General features: G+C 58.9%; 1 protein-coding gene across 3 annotated transcripts in view; it reads left to right on the plus strand.

The window, feature by feature from the left end:
• The window catches only part of TBL1X (transducin beta like 1 X-linked), a 214,678-nt gene extending 201,816 nt beyond the window's left edge, over positions 1-12,862 (plus strand). For all 3 annotated transcript variants that reach the window (XM_080794806.1, XM_080794805.1, XM_080794807.1), the window contains 6 exons: positions 3,365-3,486; positions 6,544-6,618; positions 6,943-7,070; positions 8,701-8,866; positions 11,244-11,345; positions 12,280-12,862. In XM_080794806.1, coding sequence (XP_080650932.1) covers positions 3,365-3,486; positions 6,544-6,618; positions 6,943-7,070; positions 8,701-8,866; positions 11,244-11,345; positions 12,280-12,306 — 620 coding nt within the window. In that variant the 3' untranslated portion in view covers positions 12,307-12,862. The remainder of the gene's footprint in view (positions 1-3,364; positions 3,487-6,543; positions 6,619-6,942; positions 7,071-8,700; positions 8,867-11,243; positions 11,346-12,279) is intronic.
• Positions 12,863-18,902: the final 6,040 nt, after the last annotated feature.

An 18,902-nucleotide genomic window follows, 5' to 3' on the forward strand; every position in this document is an offset into this window, starting at 1 on the left:
CCAGTTTAGGTACAGAACACCATTCTTGCCCTTTAAACAGTAGTGAGAAACCCCCGGAGGTCCAGATTCCCAGTCCTGGGCCAAGGTCCAGCCTTGCCCATGGGCGCTCCCACGGCAACAGCATCAGGCCCATGGGGGTCTGTCTGTCCCGCAGAGATGTGTCACCCCTGCTCAGAACCTCGCACTGTCTTCGTGTGTCAGGCTCCCAGCACGCTGCGCGGGGCAGCTAGGGGTCTAGAGAGTTGCAGTTGGCCAGATTGCCACCTGTTAGTTCACACCGTGTGTAGCACAGTCTTACTGTTAGATGCGGCCTCTCGAGACGAGGACAGACCACCCCCTCCCAGAAGAAAGAGACCGTTGGAAAGACTGGCTCAGGCTGGACAAAAGGGAGTGGACGCCCTTTCCCTCGACAGGAAATGTCTGTCCTGTTTTGAGGGAATCGCGGTGTGCGGAGGGAGTGTTTACTGTTCTCTCTGGGCATCTTGACGGGGAGCCTGGTGTGCTGGTGCTGGTCTGCCTCCAGGCACGGGCCCCAAGGACTCCCCTGGACGGCACTGCCCATCTCCGTGCCCAGCGAGGGGCTCCAGGCAGGGGCCGTGGGGCATCCAGGGAGCCGACAGAGCCAAAGACTCCATGAGGCAGGACCAGGTTCCGGCGCACGGACACCGGTCTCCTGCGACTGCCCGCGGTGCCTCAGCTGTGCTTTCTCCAATCGGGGGGCCCCTGGGATTGCAGCTGACACCCTGCCTCTTGCGGACCTAGCACGTCCCTCCCGTGCATCCTCGTAGCCCGGGGTCCACAGCGGGTTTACCCCCTGGGGTGCCGGTGCATTCTGCTGTTAGTGTGGCCATAATCTAACACCGCTCATGATGCGGAAGGGGCTGAACGGATTCAGAGTGTACGTTCTCACCTGGGGTGGGGGGTCGGCTGCAGACGCAGACAGCCTGGAACTCCAGCCTACGTGGTGCGGGGCAAGGGAGGGTGTGCAGGTCACATGACAGGTACCATCAGTAAAATCTACTACTCATGAACCATTACTACGGTCTAGTTCCAGAACATGCCCACCACCGGAGCAGGAAATCCCTTTTCTTTAAGAAGTCAGTGTCCCTACAAGCCCACCTCTGACAAGCCAGTCTGCCTGCATCTGTGTGTGTCGCCAGGTCACACCTCTACTCCCGAGGGCAGAGCAGGTAGCAAGTGACCATGTCCTTCACGGGGGCCTGGCGCTGTGCTGGCATAAATGCCAAACGTGTCCCGTCTTCTGTTGTCTGGGGGGACACAGTAACGGGCTCGGGGTTGTAGAAGAGCAGGGGTGCTGACCGTGTGCTTGGAGGGAATACCTGAATCCAGCTCTGGATTCCACTTTGTAGGGGAAACTTACGCCCCAGGTGAACATCAGTAGGGTTCCCCTCACACCTCTGAGAATTGATGTCCGGGGCACCTGGCTGGCTCTGCGGTAAAGCGTCTGACTCTTGATTTCAGCTCAGGCCCTCACCCCAGGGTCGTGAGATCGGGCCCCAAGTCGGGCTCTGTGCTCCACACGGAGTCTGCCAGCACGTTCCCTCGCTCCCTTTGCCCTCCCCCCAAAATAATAAATAAGTCTGTACGGTTTTTCAGCAGAACGTAACACTTCCCAGAGCATTGTGAAGACTTCCCGGAACGGCCGGTTCTCTCCCACCGGCCCGGGAACACCACGCATGTGTTTCTTACGCATCAAGAGACCTCCTCACCCATAGTTCTCACCGTCGTGGGGTACGGGCCCCCGTGCCGGTTCAGTAAGATGCAGGTGTGGTTTGCTCTTCCCCCAGCGCAGTGTCAAGGAGAGTGCTAGAGACTGTTCAAGATGGTAAGACGAAAGAAAAAAGGAAGTGTGCTCCTTTTCGGAGCAAAACCCAGGTAGTTCACGCTTCTGAGGAGGACCCTTAGCGCTCAGAAAGTCCGGATTTGATGGGTTGACCTGAGAAATCGCTTTGCCTTGTTAGGTTTTCCCCCTGAACACCCGGTAGGGCCACCGTGCGTCACCCCCAGCAGGAAGTGTTAGCTTGGAGCCTAACGGTGGACGACCACCGAGCAGTCAGAAGGAACAGTTACCCGTAGGCGGCCGAGGGAAGCAGGCCGGTGTGCAGAGCTCGCCTGCTGTGAGTCCATCTCACACACCCTTCTCGAGGTGATGAACTTGGAGAACACCTGTGTGGAGCCAGACTGTAGGGGTGGGGCCGGGAGGGCGTGCTGGGAGTGCGAAGCAGCACGAGGGCACTCTTGGTGGCGATGGCAGGTTCTAGATCTGATTGTGGCCGGGGTCGCTCAGAACCACCCCCCGCACGCCCCTCCCCCATCCACGTCCCAGCTTCAGCTTTCTGTTACGCCCCCGTCCTGTGAGCCACAAAATACAGCCACTGGGGGAGCTGGCATGAACAGTAATGTTTCAAAATTAGACTTAAAAAAAAAAAGCAAAGACAGCCAGGTTGTGCCTGGAGTAGGCCGACTGCTGAACCTCACTGGCCCTTGTGGGGGCGGAGGGCATGCGGACCCCAGAGTGGCTACGCCTCGTTTCCCGTCACTTACCCATGCTGAATGGTGAGATCATCCTGGGAGCCCCGGGGGGTCCTGGCGGCAGGGGCCCACTCACAGGGGGACCAGCCACCAGGTACAGAGGGTCCCCTCTCTGGATGGCAAGGGTTAGCGGGTGCTCATCTTTACGAGCAAGTGCTAGACACTCCCAGAACTGCCCCCCAGACCGTCCCATTCCCACGTGCGTGGGTTGCATGCCCTGAATGCAGAGGGCGGCCCAGGAACTCGGGAAGCGCAGGTGCGGTGTTGTTGGCAAGAGCTGCTGCGGCCTTAGCTCTCTGTCCGGCACAGGGCCTCATCCCTTGGACCAAGAGGGATCATTTCCTTCCTTCTGCTATGCCCGCCCGGGGAGTGTGCCGGGAATCATGGGCTGCATTAATGTGTTGCAGGAGATTTTTAAAAATCAGGGTATTTTGAACATAGGATAGGAAGTGTTTTTCATCTCACTGCCTCTTCTTCCCACCTACAACAAATCCCATCAGCCCACCACAGCGATTATTTCTGGAAGCAGCAAGGTCTAAGAGCAGGCAGTGCACCTTCTCCTGAACCCTTGCTCCCCGTGTTGGGGGTCCAGAGACTGTGGAGACCACAGGGCATGGCAGCTGTCGTGGTGTCTCCCAGAGCCATCTGCCCGGTGCCCCAGACGTGCACAGAGAGGTCTTCGCGCTCTGGGCACATTCTCGTATCGTGTTACCAGCCGAGGCTTCTTGACTCTGCTGCTGGTGGCTTTCAGTCAGCTGAGCTGTGCGCACCCGTGGTCAGCGCAGGTGTCCCCCTGTCTCCTGCCCCGCAGCGCCCGCCCTGGACGTGGACTGGCAGAACAACACGACCTTCGCCTCCTGCAGCACCGACATGTGCATTCACGTCTGCAGACTCGGCTGCGACCGCCCGGTCAAAACCTTCCAAGGACACACGGTGAGTGTGACTCCTGACACGGGCCCCCGCTTCCCGAGAGGCTGCCTTGTGGCATTGCTGGTGGCTGGATTCACCCCGCTGTGGGCAGGCAGCAGCCCCAGGACCGACCCTGAGACAAGGCGGGCTCGATTCTGCCAGGAACTTTTTTTTTTTTTTTAAGGTTTTATTTATTTATTTAACAGAGATCACAAGTAGGCAGAGAGGCAGGCAGAGAGAGGGGGAAGCAGGCTCCCCGCCAAGCACAGAGTCCGATGTGGGGCTCGATCCCAGGACCCTGGGGTCATGACCTGAGCCGAAGGCAGAGGCTTAACCCACTGAGCCACCCAGGCGTCCCTTGCCGGGAAGGCTTTTTATTTAAAGTGGCTGCTGTGAAAACGTGCAGAGACCTAAGGGAAACAGTGCCTGTAATGGGCGAGTGGATGGGGAGCATTGGCAGAGACGGGAAAACGGTCTTCTTAACAAACAGCCCAGTGCGTATGTGAGAACTGAGGAGTATGAGGTCTGAGAGGGACATCTTCTTGGGGAGGGGGGTTCAGCAGCAGGTGGGAGATTGCGGGGATCCCAGAAATGAGCTGATGTACAGAATGGCTAGAAGCCCGAGCAGACTTTCTCAGAAAGGCTTCGTGACCCATGGGCTGGTATGTGCAGTGGAGAGAGGGGAGAGAGAACACAAAAATCCCGTGAAGCATTAGCGGCCACTTTTCCTCAATGCGGTGGAAAATACCCACACCTGATCCAGGAAGCTCTGAGGCTCATCGGATTCCTTGGTGTGGGGCACAGCCGGATCCCGGTCCCTTTTCCAGACCAGATCCCTGGAGCCTCCGAACCACCCCCACCCGCCCAGCCCTCCCGGGAGACCTGCCCGACAAACACCGCTGTGCTCAGCACCAGCTCACTTCTACAGAACCCCCCTCTCCCAGCGTCTGCCCCCAAGGCCCCTGCTTCTGGAGCACAGGCCTCAGCAATCCCATTACCATCTCGTGTCTCTAAACCGACGCCCCTTCTCCATGTTTTCTGTCTCTTCCTCTCGCTCCTGACGCTCCACTCTCTCCAAACTTCCAGTAGAGGTCTTCGCGGCTTCCAGTTGTCTCTCGTAGGACTCACCCCCATAACACTTGTAAATGGGGCTTCTCGCCGCTCACCATCTCGCACGAGACACAAGCTAAATGTAGTTTTTCCTCCCGAGATTGCGTGGGACATCCCTGGATGGGAGCCATCCCTGGGTGCCTCCTGGGAATCGTGGCTTGGGTTGCAGAAGTGCGGAGAACACGCCACGGCGGGAGGAGCTGGTGCCCCCCTCGAGGGGTCTAGCTGGGGACAGTCAGTGGGCCCGGCTCTGCACTCCTGGGCACAGAGAGATGAATCTATAGGGTCTCCTCACTGGCGGTGGCCAGAGCCCCCAGGGCTGCCTGTGCTGACTGAGCCCGTCCCCGGGGCAGTGCCGTCCTTGGGCCCCGGGTGCCCGTGGGGTCCGGAATGCACTTTCTCGTGCATACGTGTGAGTGCACACGTACGCACACCCGTGTCTAGTCCAGCCGCTCCGTCCTCCCTTAGCCCACCCAGTAGGCTGCTCCTGGGCCTCCTGGGCTTCCTTCCTCCCTTTTCCCAGGCCGTCCGCGGCCCATACTGTGTGGAACAGATGTGCCCCTGTCACTTCTCCACGTCATGCCGTTCAAAGCTCTGTGTCCTTAAGAAGTAATACAATCATGAAATGTATCCAAATCAGAGTACTTCAGAGTGGGAAATTATTAATTGTGGGTCTGAAATCAGGCATTTGTCAGGCTGGGATGACAGACATGAGTGGGACCGTACACGGGCTGTAGTGATGCTGCTGGAAAGCCGCGCGACCCACGGCCTTGCTCCCACCAGTCCTCGCCACGGTGCCCACTCCAGGCCCGCGCCTCACCGCCCCCTCCGTACTGAGGCACAGCGGGTTCTTTCAGAGACACCCGTGCGTCGGGGCATGGGCCTGCCTCCTGCGGGACTCAGCCTCGGGGTCATCCGGTCCGCAGTACTGGAAGGCTGTTGGCAGCCTCTTTCCTTTCTGTCCCCCACAGCACACTGCCTCTGGCTTACTTGCTGTTTGCTCTAGATTTCTAGACCCTTGCACCACCCCCCCAGGGATTTTGTTGACGGGTGTATCCCTGGTCCATTTCGATCCTGTCTTCACCCTGGATTAAACCCTCCTGTGTATCTGATGTCTTAGGTCTTTGCCTTCCACCGCCCACTGCCCCAGCACGAAGAGAGGGGTCTTGTAATGGATTCAGACAGGAGGTAGCTGCGGTATTAAAAGTGTGTAGGGGGTGTGCCTGGGTGGCTCAGGGGGTTAAGCCTCTGCCTTCGGCTCAGGTCATGATCTCAGCGACCTGGGATCTGAGACCCAAGTCGGGCTCCCTGCTCAGCGGGGAGCTTGCTTCCCTCTCTCTGTGTGCCTGCAGCTCTGCCTACTTGTGCTCCCTCTGTCAAATAAATACAATCTTTTTTTTAAAAGATGTATTTATTTGACAGACAGAGATCACAAGCAGGCAGAGAGGCAGGCAGAGAGGGGGGGGAAGCAGGCTCCTCACTGAGCAGAGAGCCTGAAGTGGGGCTCGATCCCAGGACCCCAAGATCATGACCCAAGCCGAAGGCAGAGGCTTTAACCAGCTGAGCCACCCAGACACCCCCAAAATAAATAAAATCTTTTTTAAAAAAATGAAATCATGTAGGAAAGCAGTTTTCAAAGTTGCGTTTAGGATAACCACAGTCTTTCTTGTTTTCTGCACTGCCGTCGATTGAATGTAAATTCATCAGACTCCCTAGGAGTGATTTTCTTTTCTTAGAGAAACGTAGGTGAGGGTGCCTTTGGTGTACGGCAATGCTCGTATGTAAACGTGGAAGGCGGAGTGAGAGAAAGAAAACTGAGGGGGAAAGCAGCAAGCCCGGGGTTTCCAGTGGCCTCCTTTGAGACCCGTCCTAATTGCAGGCTTTTTGTGGCTTGGACGAGGCCCTGCTGCCCCCTGCTGGAAGGCCGTGGTACCTGCTCACACGCCTTTCTCAAACCCTTCGCTCTTTCAGAACGAGGTCAATGCCATCAAATGGGACCCTTCCGGAATGCTGCTGGCATCCTGCTCTGATGACATGACGTTAAAGGTAACGCAGTCCGAGGGGACGGGTGTCTGATCCGCGACAGCCGCACACACACGATGCGGAGCTCGCGTTCCCTGCTCCTCCTCGGTTGAGTCTGTTCCCGGCCCTCTCTCTGCCTCTGTGCTCTGTCCCTGTTTCTGACCGGATATGACTGGCCTGCGGCTCACTCCTGTTGATGCGTTGAGGGTCCTGCTGACACGCCTTCCCTTCCCCGTGGCCTTGCTCACAGGCGGGGCCGTGTCGCAGGAGCCCGCGGCGTGAGTGATGGCCAGTGGCCCCTGGCCGGAGAGACGGCATTTGCTCACACGGTCCCTCTCCCGTCTCCAGATCTGGAGTATGAAGCAGGACACGTGCGTCCATGACCTGCAGGCTCACAGCAAAGAGATCTACACCATAAAGTGGAGTCCCACCGGGCCCGCCACCAGCAACCCAAATTCCAACATCATGCTAGCAAGGTAAAGGACAGCCGCCCCCGCCCCGGGTGCCGTTCCTGAATGCAGCCTTGCTCACTGGGGCGGAGGTGGCCATGGGGCCAGTAAGAGCCAGTCGTATGCAGAGAGAACGGGAGATTTGGCTGAGGTGTGTGGCCAATTCGTGCATGCCCTTCCAAGCTAAGGGACATGGTGAGCTCGCTTTGAAAGTGCCCAGAACACTGAGGTGACACCTAACTTGAGATAGGGATCCTTTGAACCATGAGGCTGGCAGGAGGCGCTGATGTCCAGGCTCCGAACACTGGGCTTTGGGGAAGGTTCTTGTTAAGACAGAGAAAGGAAACAGAGCTCAGTGTGGACATCAGGCGTGGTTACTGATGTCCACAGTAACCACTTCCAGCAGCAGGAGGGGAGCACTGGGAGCAGGGACACGGGGCTCCCCAGCTCCAGCCAGACCTGACCAGCCTGGTAGAGTGAAGGTCCTAGGGCCCCAGCACTGGGAGGAGTGGCATGGCCAGTCAGGCCAGAACTGGTGCTGCCTGGAGAGGCAGGAGGGAACGTTGAACTCTAGGTGCTGTGTTTTCAAAGGAGCAGTTAGGAGACGAACTGAAGAGATTCTGAGGCTTAACACCAGGGTCACGGGGCGTCTGGAGACCGTAGTCGGAAGCTGTGTGAGAGAGAGGAGACTTGGCGGGGATGTTCCGGGACCTGCAGCAGCCTCGGGCTTGCTCGGGCAGTGGTGGGGGATGGACTTGTGGGCACAGGCAACGTGTGGCAGTCAGGGAGAAGGTACACATTTACGACGCAGCAGTGGGGTGCGCAGCCTCGCCAAGCAGTGAGGGCTCTCATTTGCTGCAAGTGCTTGACCCAGGACCATCGCTTAGAAAGTCCTGGAAGGGAGTCCTACATCCGCAGAGATCCTAGGACCACAAGAACATGGCAGCCATAATTCCTTTATTTCTGGTCAGTGTCCTAAATTCGTGTGTGAAAGAACACACCGCCATTGGTTTTGATTGCCCAGAAGGTACTTCCATGTTACACGGTACCCGTGACCAGCATAAATGGTCCTTTTAGGGAACAGGTAGAAGGGGAACGTACCTGCGCAGAGACAGAATGCCAGGGAACAGCCGTGGCCTGTGTTGTTCTTTCGCAGTGGAAAATGCCCAGATTTGCAGCTCTTGGCAGTGGGATCACGTATTTGGACGTGATTGTTATTTAATTCCTGTCGGGTTGAGTTTTATGTCATTTGCCCTTTTTCCAAATGATGGGGATCATTTTAGTTGCTGACAATAGGTGTCATCTTTCAAATTACGAGAGCATTTTAGAAAATGCGGTAATTGCTCTATAACAGTATTTATCATTCGTATCTGTAAGAAGTGCAGTGAGAAATTCATGTGGGTATCAGCTTGTGTCCCTAGTAACAGCCCGGGACAGAAGGGAAGGGAGGGAGGAAGGAGAGAAAGAAGAGATCTGTTTGAGAACCATGGCCTTGTTTTCAGTACGTCCGACTCACGTTCTGGGGGAGTTGTGCCCGTTTGTTGTCTCCAGACACATAAGAGCTTGAAAGAGGAGCTCGTGCCCCCCGTTAAACGTCTCAGGGAGGCGGAAAGCCCGCCAGGTGTCTCCGCGGTGACGTGCTGTCTCCCATCTGCAGTGCTTCGTTCGACTCCACGGTGCGACTGTGGGACGTGGAGCGGGGGGTGTGCACCCACACGCTGACCAAGCACCAGGAGCCCGTCTACAGTGTGGCCTTCAGCCCCGACGGCAAGTACCTGGCCAGTGGCTCCTTTGACAAGTGCGTGCACATCTGGAACACTCAGGTAATCCCCCTGATTCCTGTGACCCAGTCCTTGCCGAAGGGAGGGTCCAAACAGTGTTTCTGGGGCCCCAGGCTATGAGCAGCAACTGGGGAGTTGTTGCTTAGTAAGGATGAGTTGCCTCAGACGAAGGCATGAAGCCAGCCCTCCCTCTGCGGGCAGACCCCCGGCTCTGTGCCACCTGCCCTGTGCTCCGTGGGGGCTGTGGGTCTTCTCCCCAAGGGTTACCCCCATCTTCTACTTGTTCAGGTTCCTGGCATCAAACACTACCCGCCTCATCCTCGTCTCGGGCACGGGCAGGTGCAGAGACGCGGCCCTGCGGATGCTGAGGTTGGGGGGTAAAGGGGCGTCCTCCCATCTGAGGTTTCCAGGAGCCAGACAGCTGGGCTGAGGCCAGCCCTGACCTCCCCTGCACCGCGCCACATCCCATGGCTCCCGGAGCAAATGAAGGAGTCTAAAGGAGCGTCGGCATGCCGCGCCCACGCCATTATGTGTGGGTAGCAACGCATAGGCCAGTCATGGGTTGTCCTGTTCTCAGAACGGAAAGGAGAGTATTTGATTAAATGTAGCCACTGTACGTTTCTCTGGCTATACCTGAGGACAGCAGAGATCTGAACATAGAGACTAGAATGGACAGGAACTAGCAGAGTACAGAATACTGTCTTGGGCAGTCAGCTCTTGGTTTTCCTAATGGAAGGGAGATGGTGGTATGGTGGGAGACCTTGAAAATAGCCTGCGATCCATTTTGTTGGATCTCAGGATAGATGAGATGGCTTCCTTACTCCCCTTTTTGTGTGACCTACCTTCTTGCTTCCCTTGGGCTCGGCTGACATTCAGGTGTCTCAAGTCCATGTCCCTCCCCCTTGGGGCAGGAGGTGGTGGTGGATGGTCCAAGGTAACGAGCATAAGGGTGCAGGGGTCCACTGAGACCCCAGGCTTCCCAGGGGCTGCCTTATAAATAAGCCACATCCTCTTGCGGAAGGAGAGGCGACAGTGGGCCCTTTGTGGAGCCAGGGCCAAGCCAAGCCAAGCCTCACAGCCTTGGATAGGCCTCCTGGAGAACGCATCGCAGGGACAGCATGCCAGAGCCCCTTCACGAAACTTCCCGGAAGTCCTGCTGGACGGATCTGTAAAGTGACTCCAGTCGTTAGGTGCTGTCTGCTGTCAGAAACTCGTCAGATCCGATCCTCCCCTCTGTATAAATCACAACACTCTTGGAGACATTTTATTTTTGTAAAGATTTTATTAAATAGTCTAATAAATTTTTTTTTTTTGAGAGAGAGAGAGAGAATGAGAGGAAAAGAGAGCGAGCAAGAGAGCCGAAGTGGTGGGGAAAGACAGACGGAGAGGGAGAAGCAGACTCCCCACTGAGTGGGGAGCCCGATACGGGGCTTGATCTCAGGACCCTGAGATCATGACCTGAGCCGGAAGCAGATGCTGAACAGACTTGAGGCACCCAGGTGCCTCCATTTATTTTTTTAATTAAACTCTCCACCCAATGTAGAGCTTGAACTTACGACCCCATGGTCAACGGTCATATTGTTTACTGGCTGAGCCAGACAGGCACCCCCTTTCAGACTTCTGTTTCAGAGAGAGTGAGCTGGAGAGAGTACAGTGGGGGGGGGGGGGGGGCAGAGGAAGAAGCAGGCTCCCAACTGAGTGGGGAGCCCAATGCAGGGTGCCATCCCAGGACCCTGGGACCCTGACCTGAGCCACCCAGTCACCCTCTTTAAGACTTCTTTTTTTTCTAAGATTTTATTTATTTATTTGACACAGAGAGATCACAAGTAGGCAGAGAGACAGGCAGAGAGAGAGGAAGTAAAGCGGGCTCCCTGCTGAGCAGAGAGCCCGATGCGGGGCCTGATCCCAGGACCCCGGGACCATGATCTGAGCCAAAGGCAGAGGTTTTAACCCACTGAGCCATTCAGGTACCCCGCCTCTTTAAGACATTTTAAGACTCACTTTAATTCTCCATGAGATGGGTCCCTTCTAAACACAAAACAAACCTGGAACACTGTTGACTTGTCCCGTGCCGGTTTCCGTCTCCCAGGACCAGCTGCCCCTGTCTATGGGACACCGTTGGTCATGGGCAGGGAGGGTCGCCAGGGTCGCAGGGCCTGCCGTGTCCAGGCCAGGCCAGGGCCACCGTACATCACGTAGACTCCCAGGGGTAGGAGGTCTGAGAGGCAGGATCTGCAGCCACCAGAAAGTTCCCCGAAAAGTGTTGGAACTTGTATGTGTCTGGAAACTTGAGAGACTGGCTGTGCGTGATGTCACAGTGCAGCAGCGTCTTGGGGTCCCGCCCGGAGCAGTGGCTCGTGCTGGCGCGCCCATGCACCACGTGTGCCTGCCCGCTAGTAACGGCGGCTTTGCTTTGCAGACTGGGAGTCTCGTGCACAGCTACCGAGGGACCGGCGGCATCTTCGAGGTGTGCTGGAACGCTCGCGGGGACAAAGTGGGCGCCAGCGCGTCCGACGGCTCTGTAAGCGGCCCCCGCGGCTCGTGGCAGGGTGGGGCGAGGGTGGAAAATGGAAAAGCGGGGTGGTGGACAGCTGCCTGCAGTGGCCGGGGGCTGTGACCGGGGGGCCTGGCACACAGGGGGTGTGGAAGGCACGTGTCTGGGGTGAACGAAGCTTCTGGGCTGGATCCCACAGGGCGGGCCCCGTTTGGAACAGCAGACTCCTCCTCCTCCCTCCCAGGTTGTCACTCTGGGTCACGTTCTCAGGGAAATTGGCGGTTCTCAGCTGTGGGGGTTCTGTCCCTCTGAGGATGCTGGGCAACGTCTGAGGCAATTGTGGTTGTCCCTACTTTGGAGGGGGGGATGCTGTGAAGCCTTCTACGGTGCCAGGACGGCCCCCACAGCGGGGAAGTGGCTGGTCCTCGGTGGCACTGGTGCTGAAGCTGAGAAACTTGCTCCTGCCCCAGCTCCATCCTGGTGCCCCCGACCTGGGCCCTGGGGTGGTAAAGGCATGGCCTCTCCTTCCACAGGTCTCCTGGCTCCCAGGGGTCCTATTCTGGTCCCATGGGATGGCTCGCTTTGTGAGTCATTCCTGCACTTAAGCTCCGAGGCAGGGGGGGCAGCAGGGGACAGGCTTTCCGAGTGGCAGCGTGGGCCCCCACTGCTCCCAGCACGCGTGTGCTCAGGCTTCTCATCTACCCCGTGACATAAGCGTCCACCGCCATTTGTTCCCAGCACGGCCCATGACCTGGCTTTTCCGTGCAGTGCTGTCTGCTGGGGATTGGTCGGCCACGTGCTCAGACGTTAGCCTCTTACTCGAGGTTCTCTGAATCTTCGTGACTGTGTGCCAATAGAAGTTTATTTACAAAACAGGTGACGGGCCACATTTGGTCCAAGGGCTCAAGAGGCATCCCGGTGTTGTCTGTGGAAATAACAGGCACTTCCGGTTTCCTTTTAGGTGTGTGTTTTAGATCTTCGGAAGTAAACACAAACTATTTCAGAAAAGAAATCTCACGGACCAGCAGTGAACGTGTGAGGTCGCAGCGCTCGCCAGACACAGTCTACCCGCCCCGAAGCTGGACGAACTTGACTTGCATTAGAGTGTACTTGGAAATCAGCTCATCCCTGCCCACGGGAGTCTCTATTTTTTCGTAACCTTCATCGAGAAGTTTAAGACAAACATACACAGTCCTATCGAAGGGGGAAAGATCGGTTTCCACCCACAACACTCAGCCTGGGAAGCACGAAGCCACCAGCTCAACGGCGCGTGGTTTGGTTTCCACCCAGAACAGGCTCTGATGGCCGAGAGGAGAAAACGAGGGGGGAAGAAGGAAAAGAAAAAAAAAAAAAGCTGTGCCAAAAAAAGGAAAAACGAGAAAAATGCTGTGATAAACCAAAAGGGGGGGAGGGGACTCTCCCCCATGTGGCGGGTTTTTCCCTAACAATTTGGACACTACAGTTCTCACACAGGATGTTCAAAGACCAGTTTGTACCGATGAAATGCGCGACTTTGTAATCCCAACACTTTCTATTTTCTAGAATCTTCTTTGTCCGGTGGTTTTTCTATTGGCTGGAATCCTGTCGTCTGAGGGCCTTCGGTCTGAGATGGAAACTGTTTCTGGTTTGTGGCTTCTTTCCCGTTGTCTGCCCCCACCCCCGCACCCCTCTCCCCCGCTCCGTGTGGTCTTGGTGCGCCGTCCACCCTCGCACGGGCCTCCTCGTGGACGCCGCGGCGGAATCTCGGACGGACGGCTGTCCCGCTCCCCCCGGCCCCTGCTCACTCTCTCTCTGTCCCTTTCTCACAGTTGCTTCGGATCTTCGGTCTCAAGGGCACTTTCGGCGCATACTAAGTGCTTTATGTAAGCAGGCGGGGCAGGGGGACTTTTTACAGGAGAAAAAAATACTTATAAGAGAGAGAGCCCGGAGTATTTTTGGAAAAAAAAATATTTTTATGTTAAAACAATTTTAAAATCCTAAAAATGGCCATCAGACATAGAGAGCTTTGTGTGATTCATATTTTAAACAAATTCTAGGAAGACACAGGCAGGGTCTGAGGTCGCTTCTTCCTTTCCCTTCAGCTTTGTGAACGGTGGTTGGAGATGTGGGTGGGAAAGGTCGGTCCTGTGCGTGCGTCGGCGCGAGCTCGCCCTGCGGCCGGGGAGAGCGCGCCCAGCGCCTTCCGGTTCCAGGACGAGCCCAGCACCTCACCCGGCGTGCGTGGGCCCCCAAAGGCAGCAGGAGAGCGGGACGGCAGCGCCCTCTGACCCCAAGAAGCAGTCCCCAAACCAGATGGCATCGAAGACGCCGTCAGAGCTTGCAGCTGGGCTCAGTGTCCCCTCGACAGCTCGTGGGCGGCGCTACAGAAACCAGGAGCAGGGTGGCCCGTCCTTGCCAAGGGGACATAAAAGGCTCCAGGATCTCCCCTGGTCTCCCGGTGACAGAAACAAATGGGGAAGGCAGATGTTCGGTCCCGGAGATGAATTACATAGGTAGAAACGTCACTAATAATTTCTGCTGTCTTCATAATTTCTTTCTCTCACAAGAGAATAGGAGAAAGATTTTTTTTAAATGAATCTTTTTACTGTTTTTAAAAAATTAAACATGGCTTTGTGTTCCTAGAGGAGTTTCCTTTCATTGGATCAGGTGACCTTTGTATTGTACTCTTGTCGTCATAACCGGACACGGACCTGGTTTTTAAGTGAGCAGCGGGGAAGGCGCGGCAGAGAAGGCCCCTCGCCCCGTCTCCCGGCGGGCACAGGAAGGGATGAGGAAGTCGGCCGGGCCTGGGGGCAGGGGTCCGGTCGCGGGCAGGCGTCCTGGGTCGCGTGTCCCAGCAGTGACACGGGATGTCCGTCAGAGGGTGGCACCCATCCACGCAGCTGAAACCCCACGCGCAGGGAGGGCCGGGGCTCCCTGCGCCACTCAGAATGGGCCGGGCCCAGCTATGAAGACCGGAGAGTGTTCAGCCTTCCCGGCTCATTAACTGGCTTGGATATCGGACTCCTGCGTCCCCCGTCTGCGCGAGACCCAGAAAGCACTCTGTGGATGACGTGGGATTTCATTCAGGCTCTGGTGCCTCAGTACTTAGCCCAGGGGTCCGAGTCCTGTGCACTCCTCACTCCCCACCTTGGAGAGAGCAGACGGGACTTGCTGGCCCCAAGGCGGCCCTGGGTCTGGGACGCGCTTCGCTGGGGGTCCAGACCAACACCCTCTCGACTCCCTGTGCAAGTTCCAGTGTCACCTGTACAGAGAGTAAGTTGTTGAGGGGAGCCCCGTAGTCGGGACATCCTAGAAGGGGTTCACTAGGTAATCTTCACAGGGAGGTCGGGAGCCCAGGCATCAGCCTCCCGAGGACACTCAGCCACTTGGGAACCAGGACGTGCGAGCCAAGGGCTACAAGGCCTCGCACGACACAGGCTTGACCCCTGTGTGCAGGAAGGAGCGAAGCTGGAGAGGACGGAAGCCAAGTGTCCACATCCCCGGCTGCCCCGAGCCACCGTGGCACAGGCGCTCCCCACGGGCCTGAACAGGGACTGACCGTGAGCGCGCGGCCCCTTCCGTCCAGCCCCGCCCTCGGCACAGCGACCGCCATCCGTGGAGCCTCCCACGTTCGCCCTGTGGCCAGAAAGCCGGTAGAGCCCCCTCGGTCCTCCCGGGATGGCCCAGGGGAGAACACACTGTCGGTCCTTGCTGACGGCGCTGGGAGATCGCGGGTAAATGCTTCCGTCTCCGGGACCAGATGGAACCTTGGTTCTGCGATCACAGTAACACGGCGATGCCGCCCAGAATCCGCTGTTGGGTTTCAAGTGACCAAGAGCACATTCCGCAGGCCCACCCGGCAAGGGGATGCTGCCCCGCGGCGGGGGGCCGAGAGGGCCAGCTGGGACAGGGTGTGCAGCCTCTGACCCCACACGGCACCCGGGACGTGACGTTTGTTTTGTCTTTCTGAACCGAGATCACGGAGCCAAGTGAAGTGCACTTTGTCAGATTTAAGGGTCTGCTTTGTTGTTATTTTTAACCTTCTGTTCCACTTTTTTCTTTTTCTTTTTAAAATCGTGTTTCTTGTCAAATGCAGAAATGTTCCTTCCGCCACTCACTGAGGTTTTGAATTCTGGCTTCTGCGGTTTTTATTGTCTGTGTCAGACGTACAGCCAGATGCGGTCCTCTGTCTGCGTTTTCTAGATCCGGTCCCATCGCATCCGCCCTGTTCTGTCCTCCGGCCCACTCACCCTCACGCGCTGAGAAGAGTCACCTTGTGCGTCGTAGCTCCTTTGTTTCCAGAGAGAATCAACCGATCATACTCAGTGTCTTGAATAAATTGCTCTATTTTGATATTAGAGAACTTGGTGGATGTGCTTTCTTGCTCTCGCGGGGTGGAGCCTCGGGCCCCGGTTGACACGGACAGACGGACGGAGACCAGATTCTGCGTTTTCCCAAGGAAACAAGTTGCTTCTGTCCCTCCAGGGTCGCTCTGGTGGACGGGGCCGTGGGAACGCGCGCCCAGTGCGGGAGGAACCGCAGCCCGGCCGGGGCCGAGGGCTCTGTGGCAGGGGCACGTTTCCACGTGTCCCGCCTTTGCCGTGTCACCTCGGGCTGGCGGTTGTAAACCGTCCGAGCAGAGGAGCCGTGGCAGGTGGGTCTGGTGGGGTCTGAGTTCCAGGGCTAGCTTTGAGCCACCCGAAGAACCCCGAGTCACAGCACACCGGGGGTCACGATGCAGACGAACCTTCGGCAGAGGGTGACCGTCTGGTCTGTGCCACGCGCCGACAGCTGTCGAGTTTAGTCGGCCGGCGGGCGCCCCAGAACTGCGGGGTGTTGCTGCCCGCACGATTAGAAAGGAGGTGGGTGGGGAGGGGAGGCTCGGTGCTGCTCAAGCGCTCCCCTGCCAGACCAGCCTCCGAGAAGGCCGCGGTGCCCCTCCCGCCAACTGCAACGTGCCCCTGCACCAGAAGCGGGCAGACAGCTGGGGCCCCGGAGCTGTGGGGGACGCGGCCCGCTGCTGCTGCGTTTTGACAACTCCCGGGTAGACCGAGCACGTCCCCCCGGTTCGGGAACTGAAGGTCCCGGGAACAACCTAGGGGCAAGCACGGCCGTGGGGAGAGCACAGGGCACGTCGGGGTCCCGGGGATGGAGGCGGCGTGACGCGTGGCTTTGGGGGGAGCCACAGCCTTAGGCGGGGCGCTTGACACCAGGCGGGACGCGCCGTCACTCTGTGTCGGGCAGCTCCAGCTCGCGGCCACTCGACCGAACTTCCACGTGCGTCACACCCTGACGCGGCTGCTGGTGGCTCCTGCCGCGCTCTTCGTGTCGGCGGGAAGGCCTGTGGGCACCCGGGGCTGCGGGTACCGCGGACCGAGAGCGGGTCGGGGGAACCTGCAGAGCGCTCGGGACGTGGCCAGATGTTGGTTTTGTCCCAGTCTGGCTCCCCTTCCTCTGAAACGTCTCACCCACGACAAGGTAAGCCCCGCCAAGGGACGCGTTTCCACGTGGAGCGGGATGCGGACAGGGGGTGGGAAACAGCCGGGGAGAGGGCAGGACGCTGCTCTGCACAGCGTCACCTGCTGCTGACACTGGGACGCTCTGGAGAAGGGCTCAGACGAGGAACCCCCGTTTCCGTCCAGCGAAAGCGGCTGGGAGACCCCAGGCAAACAGCCGGGGGCGGGGGTAGAGTCTACGCAGATGAGACGTAGACGAAGGGGAGGGAGGGGGTGTGAGCAGAGTCCTCGAAAGGGACCTGGGAGCGGACGAACCGGAGGCCTCCTGCGCTGCCAGGGAGCGCGAACCACACGGAGGAGCGGAGGAGCCGCCCCACGTTCCCACCCAAACCGCAGCCCCAGCCTCGGGCGCCGCCGCGTGTCCCGCCCAGCCAGGCTCGGGGTTCCCAGGCGCCGCGCCTTTCTGAACACCTCCCTCCCCGCGCCACCCCTGCTTTCCCGGCCCTGGATCGCTGCCCCTCGCGCCCCCGAGGTCTCTAGCACCGGCCGGAGCGGGGAAGTGCTTCAAACCAGGCTGCCCGCCGCGATCTCGTCTAGTCCTCGCTCTGCGGGCGCCTCTCCTCACGGCAGGGGCCCACGGGCTACGTCTCGGACTCACGCACGCGTCTCCGGTGCATCCACGGCTCGCTCGGTGCCCGCCACGGAGGCGTGAGGAGGGAGGCACCTTCGGGCTCCCCGTCCCACCGCCCCCAACTGTGAAGCAGCCCCCGTGGCGCGGGCGTCTGACGCGCGAGCTTCTGAGCCTGAGTCCGCCTCGCGCCAGCCGAGAAGAACGAAGCAGGACACGGGCCCTCCGAGGGCTGTCGGAGAACCAGACCTGGCGGCCACACAGACAAGAACGGGCTACGGGCCGGGTCGCATGCGGGGAGCTGCCCACGGCTCACAGCGGCCCGCGGCCGGCCTCCCAGACAGGCTGCCGTCGCCCGTTCCCGGGTCCGGTTCTGACCCGGCCTGTGGCGGGGGCACGGCGGCCGGGTCCCCTGTCCTGCTGCAGGTGTGGGAGGCCGGGGGAGCGAGCAGCGGGCATCTCCCGTACAGGGTGGGGGTGGGCTGGCCTCAGGCCTGGGTGGGGGGAGCCCTCACGCAGAAGGGGGGCTTCCGACGCCCGCGGAGATGGGATGTCAACACGGAGTAAGAGGACAGCCCCACGTGCACACATGAAGCTCCGGGACGCTTCGGGTCACGGTCGGTCCACCCCTAGGAGCGCACCGCCCTGGGCACCTGACCACAGTCCAGCTGTGCCCGGGGTCCCCACTGCCAGCAAGCGACTCTCCGACAGTACTATAGAAGCTTCTAGAAGATTTCCTAAAGCAACCAGGAGTTGGCCACCCGAAGGGAGAGATCACGTGGTGGAGCTGCCTGCAGTGCCCGGAGCGATCAGCGTCCGGCTTCACGCACACGGACCCACGGGGCCGGCAGCTCCGGGGCGCGCTAGACACTTTCGCCCAGAAATAAAAACATGCTTAAAGCTTTGATGCGTACACAGATTCCTGCTGACGGAAAGATTCCAACCCACGCAGCGATCTACAACGGTTCCCAGGTTTGCTCAGACCGTGTCCCCGCTCCGCAGGGGACCGACGGCTGCGCGGGGGACGCAGAGCTGGTGCGTGAAGGGCCTGAGCGCGGCCGCCACAGTCCTCCTGCAGCCGCCCCGGCACCCCCATCCCGCCCCCCCGTCCGGCCGCATCCACATGTGGCTCGAGAGCGCCCCCCACGGGTGTGGTTCGGACAGGAGCACGCGAGCAGGCCGGGGGCTCGGTTACAGCTACACTCGTTTATTCACTCGAGTTCCGAACGCCCGGATCCGCGCGCCGTGGCCGGTGGCCACCTCGGAAGAGCGAAGGGCCACGAGCGTCCGGAGAAGCCGCTCTCCCTCCGCTCCCGACCGTGCTCGCGGATCCTCTCGGCAGAGACTCCTCGGAGGAAACCCTGACGGGTGGGGACAGCAGATCTGGGGCAGAACACAGTTCTGAGACCAAGACCGAGAAACGGAGGCTGAGGACGTGGCGTCCGGACACCCGTCCCGCCCCTCACGGGTCTCCCCGGGGCTGGGGGACAGAGTCAACCTCCCTTTCGTGGCGGGGCT

The sequence above is a fragment of the Martes martes genome (genome assembly GCF_963455335.1).
Source record: "Martes martes genome assembly, chromosome: X".
Taxonomy (NCBI): domain Eukaryota; kingdom Metazoa; phylum Chordata; class Mammalia; order Carnivora; family Mustelidae; genus Martes; species Martes martes.